At 38.7% G+C, this 5,768-nt stretch overlaps 1 protein-coding gene across 1 annotated transcript in view; it reads right to left on the minus strand.

The window, feature by feature from the left end:
* LOC119415959 (cytochrome P450 2F2) overlaps nt 1-5,768 on the minus strand; it is a 7,946-nt gene that overhangs the window by 124 nt on the left and 2,054 nt on the right. Inside the window, exons 4-6 of the mRNA XM_037683129.1 lie at nt 1,010-1,172; nt 241-393; nt 24-154 (exon numbers count right to left, since the gene is read on the minus strand). Of these exons, the coding sequence (XP_037539057.1) occupies nt 24-154; nt 241-393; nt 1,010-1,172 (447 nt within the window). The remainder of the gene's footprint in view (nt 1-23; nt 155-240; nt 394-1,009; nt 1,173-5,768) is intronic.

A 5,768-nucleotide genomic window follows, 5' to 3' on the forward strand; every position in this document is an offset into this window, starting at 1 on the left:
CATGGTCCATTGATTATTTTAGCCAGTTTCCTGATGCACTGAACAATATTTTTGATCGTCTTGTCATCGTACTCATAACGAGTCCCAAACAGAACCTTACAGATGATGTTGGAGGCTGCTAAGTGAAACATCACCTGAGGACTCAGCGTTTTTCCTGGAAACAACGTGACAGAAAGACGAGAACATCACATCAACTGCAGAATAATAGGTTTAGTTAACATCAGTGTATGGATGATGTACCAATGCTTTTTTCCAGGGTTTTAATGGTGAATTTGATCTCTTCATGGATTCTCTCTTCCATGGATTTCTTTCCCAGACCAAAGTTTTTCAGAGTCTTCAGCACGAAACGACGATGGTCCCTCCAAAAGGAGCCGTAATCGGCCAGAATCATCCCTAAAACAAGAAGACAAAACCTTCTGCTCAGTGTCCATGGATGTACAGAACCAAGACCAAAGATCCAGTGAACTGACACAAGAAAAGAATCAATTTGTTGTAAATATTTTACAACAAACACACACAATTATAAAAATTCTAATGACATTTTTTGCAGTTAAATGAAGGATTTTAAAAGGAATCAGGACGAGTAAAACTTCACATTTTAACATTTGAAATCATCCCTGAATCAGAAAACTGCATTTGGTATATATATATTTTTAGAAATTACAGCACATAGTTTTTTTTTAGAGAGACACAAACGGACATCTCTCCATCCGTTTTATAGTATCTTGATTCCTGAAGAGTTTTAAGGAACTGGTGTCTGTTTCAGGACAAACCAGCAGTCCATCACAGATACAAACAACCATTCACACACACTCAAGTCTTGGGATGATTTAAGGCACCCGCTAACCTCACCTGTATGTTTTAGGACTGCAGGAGAAAACCAAAGTACCTGGAATAAACCAACATGTGCATGCAGGAAAGACCAGTCAAGAGCCAAAACAAGGATCTTCTTGCAGAGAGGTAACTTCCAACCTGCTGCTCCACCGTGCAGTTGATTTGAGATACATACCTTTACTCTGCGTTAGGTCGTTGATAAAAAGGTCTTGGGGTCGTCCAGCAAAGTCTATGGCCTTGACCGCCATTGCCTCTTTCATGGTCTTGAATCCATTGATGACCACAGCAGGTTTGGACCCAATGAACAGACTGTAGACATATCCATAAGACTGTCTCAGCTGCAAGGAAACAAAAAGTTCAAATTATATACTTTTTTTTTTAAAGTGCTGCCATGGTTAGTCTCTGTGATGTCCTCCAGTCCTTACAGGGCTAAGATACTTTGGCACTCATGGGTCCTGTAGCAAACCATTGTGGAGTTTTACGAACTGTATTAAACCACAGATGTAGAGATTCCAAGCAATTGTAACATCAAAAAGAGAAACACAAGAAGCTGAAACCTGGGATCAGCTGGATCCCCGTAGCTCCAACAGATCCCAGGAACAACCTCAGAGATCTTTGTCCAGAAGAGCACAGTCTTAGGAACAGCTACGACACTGAACAGAACCCTCAAGAAGGCTTCTGATAGGAAAGCATCCAGCAAAGAATCAACGAGAAACTCATTTTTTTATGTTGTTCACTTTCAGACTTGAAGAAATCTTCAAAAACAGAAAGATTTACATATAAGTACATTTTACTATCCAAACATTTCCAGAACTATATGTAACCAGAGAATCTGCATTTCATGTGAAAAATTTAGTGAATGCTTTAGCTGAAGGATTTAGCTGAAAGCTGCCGAAAAAGCTTAAGTTGACTTGAAACACAACAGCTGAAAAGTAGAAAGAAGCAGCTGAAAAAAGCACAGGAAAGCTGAAATGATCCAAACCGTATTTGAAAATAGATTAAAAAAGCTGAACGTTGCAAAGAAAAGGTAAAAGAAATAAGCTTAAAATGTTGCTGAAAGGAGTGTAAAATGACTCGATTAGCAGAAAAAGCCAAAAGGAACACAAAAAGGGGTAGAAGAAAGAATATTAACAGAGCACAAAACAATTTAATTCAATTCAGTTTATTTAAATAGTGCCAAGTCACAACAGAGATCATCTCAGGGCACTGAACAGAAACATTCATATATATAAGAAGCAAGTTAAGATTATTTATCTGAGGTGCAGAGAATTTAACCATTTTTGATATAAAAAGATTAGCAACTGTTGTGGAGACATTATTTTATGCAACCATAAAACATTGTTTTGCATTTATGTCAAGTAATGAACAGCATGACTTATATATGCACAGCTGAACATTTTTATTTTATTTTTATATTTTTTTAAGAATACTGACTCATCAACACTAAACAATAAAATCAGCTGTCTGAGCTGTAAATACTTGATGGGTAAAGTTCAAAATGTCAGGCAGTGACTTCAGGTTTTGTCAACAATCATAATGTTAAAAACAGTACAGCATTTAACCCTTCTGTTATTGCTAATTTAAAATTTAAAGTAAAAATCAGCAGCATTTGTTGCAGCACTCTTTTTACCTTCTCCAAGTCTTTTAAGGGATTCTCTGACGCTAGGTGCAAAAGGTTACCCAGTATCGGCAGGGCGAGGGGTCCTGGTGGGAAGTTTTGGGGTCTCCGAGGTTTAAGCTGAAGGAGGATGAAGCAAACGCAGAACCACAGCAGAACTACGTAGACCAGCATGGTTTGGACTGGACTGCACCGAAGAGAGAAGCCGACTGATCTTCAGCTCAGCTCTCAGCTCCTGTACTTTGATTCTTCGCATCGTGGTGCGTGAGAATGTCAAATAAATTAATATAGAGAACGTCGAGAAGCAAGATATCATTGTGTAGCAATGATTGGTCAATCCAAATCTGTTTTGGTCTCGTCAACACTAACAGAATATATATATACCTGTATATATATATATATATATTCGGTTAAAACAATAATTCTTCTGGTTTTCAATATTCATACTCTGAAATTGCTGCATTAACCACGTTTTCTTTCAGTTGTCAACTACTTCCAGAACATTTGAGACTGAGCTGAAAACAGCACCTCAGAATGAGGAAGTCTTTCGGATGAAAGACGAAACATATTAAATTTTTTTTGCTTTGTTTTGTTTTTTGTTTTTTTGAATGTCCAGAGGACCAGATTGAACTTTTTTTTTTTTTTTTCTACCTGGATTATTGAGCATATATCAGGATACTTCCAGAACATATAACTTGATGTGACAACATGTGATTGAGTTTATCTAATAACAGTTGACCACTGGATTTCATTCATGTAACAGTGTGATTACATTCAATGTTGAGGATAAAGCAATCATAGTGTGTTTCTTTCATTTGATTAGTTTAAACCTCAAGGCAAAAAAAGGGTCTAAAGTTAGTGTTCAAACACCCTCTTTGAGCTTTGTTTGACATCATTAGTTTAACACCACTTACCAGTAGATTTCCACCTGTATTGAAATAATAGTCATTGCATCAATTATATTTGAAGGGGATGTGTCCCACTCACATTTAAAAAATATTAATTTGCCATCCCCCCCACCACCATACACACACACACACACATTTTACATGAAATATTTGTTTATCCAGTGCAGCTTCTATTTCTTCGTAAACAAATCTATTCCGCTTCATTAACAGGACAATACTCAACTAGTCCACTCAGGGTTACCTACAACAACACACCACAGCACATGCATTGTTTCCCCAAGGTCACTTGCCTTGGCAAGGCCCTCGGTGGGGAGGAGGGGGAGACACCTCTGTGTTGCACGCTAGTTTAGCGCTATGTTAGTGCCAGCAGTTGTTGATTGGTGTGTGTGTGTGTGTGTCACAAATCCATCACAGGGCCACATAGAGACAAACGAGACAAACAACCATTCACTCTCTCACTCACACCTATTTCCAAATCTCCACTGGTATGTCATTTTTTTAATTCATTCAACCTTTATTTATACAGGTTAGTCTCACTGAGTCACGAGGACTCATTTACAAGCGAGAGCTGTTTTAGACAGACAACATGTAAGGTACAGACAACAATAAGCTACAGTAAAATGCAATTAAAATAAAAGTAGTGTTATAAAACAATAAATCAAGGTGCCATAAAACAAGGTAAATTAAAAAACATATTGGTTTGGCTATTTCTATTGACCTTATCAAATGTTTGAAATCCCCTAAAGAAACCAAGTTGGGCAGCTTCAGTTCCTGTTGCAAGGGGTTCCAGGTTACGAGAGCAGAGTAGAAAAATACCTTTTGCTGTGTTCAGTCTGCACTGAGGGATCACAGCAGATAATGATGTCTGGTGAGCAAGGGCATCAGAAGCATCCGTAATGTGGGGGGGACACACTGATGTGGGTATGTGTGTGTGCGCGCGTAAAAAAAAGTGTATACTAGTGTACAAAAAAGCAACATTTCACCTAGATTACATTTAATTCCACACATTTAAAGCATGTTTCTCATCAAGTTTGTGTAAATTCAGCTGTGGGTTTAAAAGACATTGTAACTTTAATACACTTTAAAACAGAGCGTCAGGTCGGCACCATTTGTGTTTATAGAGAAATTTAAAAAAACATCACCACTAGACATTTTTACTTGTGTTCAAAACTACTCATCTAAATTATGTTTTTCACAAAGTTTGAGGACAATAAGGTGTGGGGTTTTAAAGACATTTCAACTTGAATGCACCTGAACACACAGCGCCTCTTACACCTGCATCGTCTTACAGCGTCACAGTTACTGCTAAGCTAACATGCTACAAACGTAGCGCTCCTCTCAAGCAGCCTCCTAACATGAATATATGTTTATGATCAACCCCCCAGTCAACAACTGCCCGCACTAAGCTTGCTAAACTGGCGAGCGAGCAACACAGAGGTGTCTCCTTCTCCTCCACCTGTGCGCATTTTCTGCCGAGGCAGGAGACTCAGCAGCTGCTGCCTGCACAGTTTCTGCTCTGTGTTAGAGTTGGAGGTAACCAGGAAAACCTGGAGTGGAGTTTTAGTGACTCGAGTATTCTCCTATTAATTAAGTGGAATGGATTAGTTCACGAAGAAAGAGAAACTGCGCCGCCTGAACTAATGTTTCAGAGTAAAAGTGGGGGAGGTCCAAAGGAGTGATTAGATGAAAATGAACCAGTGTGAGAGCTATGTATAGATAAAGATGACCAACTGACCAATGAGTGCAGTGACAGGTACAGTAGTTGCAACCAGTTATAAATCTTAGCGCACCATGGTAGATAGCATCCAACATCTGCAAGGAGCTGGCAGGGGCATTCATGTAAATAATGTCACCATAGTCAATGGCTGGTAGGAAGGAAACAGTTCCAAGGTGTTTTCTGGCATTCAAGCAAGATCTATTTCTGAAAAAGAAACCCAGTTATTATTTCTGTTTCTTTATCAAGTTTTTGTTATGTGGTTTAAAAGAGAGATGTGCATCAACCAAAATTCCCAAGTATTTGTAAGAGTCTACAAACTCAATAGGAACACCATGCATGAATGGGATAAGAGGAAGAGTTGTTGGCACCGACTTCCTTTTTGAAAACATCTCTTTAAGCATTTAGCACCAGTTTGAGATGGAATAAGTCAGACTGAATGATGCCAAATGCAGACTGTAGAAGCTGGAAAACCTTGGCAACTGAATAACATTCAGTAGACAATGTTTGTGTCATCCTCTGGCAGTCTTGGACCTTAACTACATCAGGTGGCTAATTAAAAAGATGGTCCACAGCTGTGGAGGAGAAAAACTCCTCCCTGCCACACAAGAGCTGCAAGAAAATGGTGTGAACACAGAAAATACTGCAATCGCCATGCAATGGTTGGAGATATATATACATACATACATACATG

This window comes from Nematolebias whitei, chromosome 10 (genome assembly GCF_014905685.2).
Source record: "Nematolebias whitei isolate Nwh7 chromosome 10, NemWhi1, whole genome shotgun sequence".
NCBI lineage: Eukaryota > Metazoa > Chordata > Actinopteri > Cyprinodontiformes > Rivulidae > Nematolebias > Nematolebias whitei.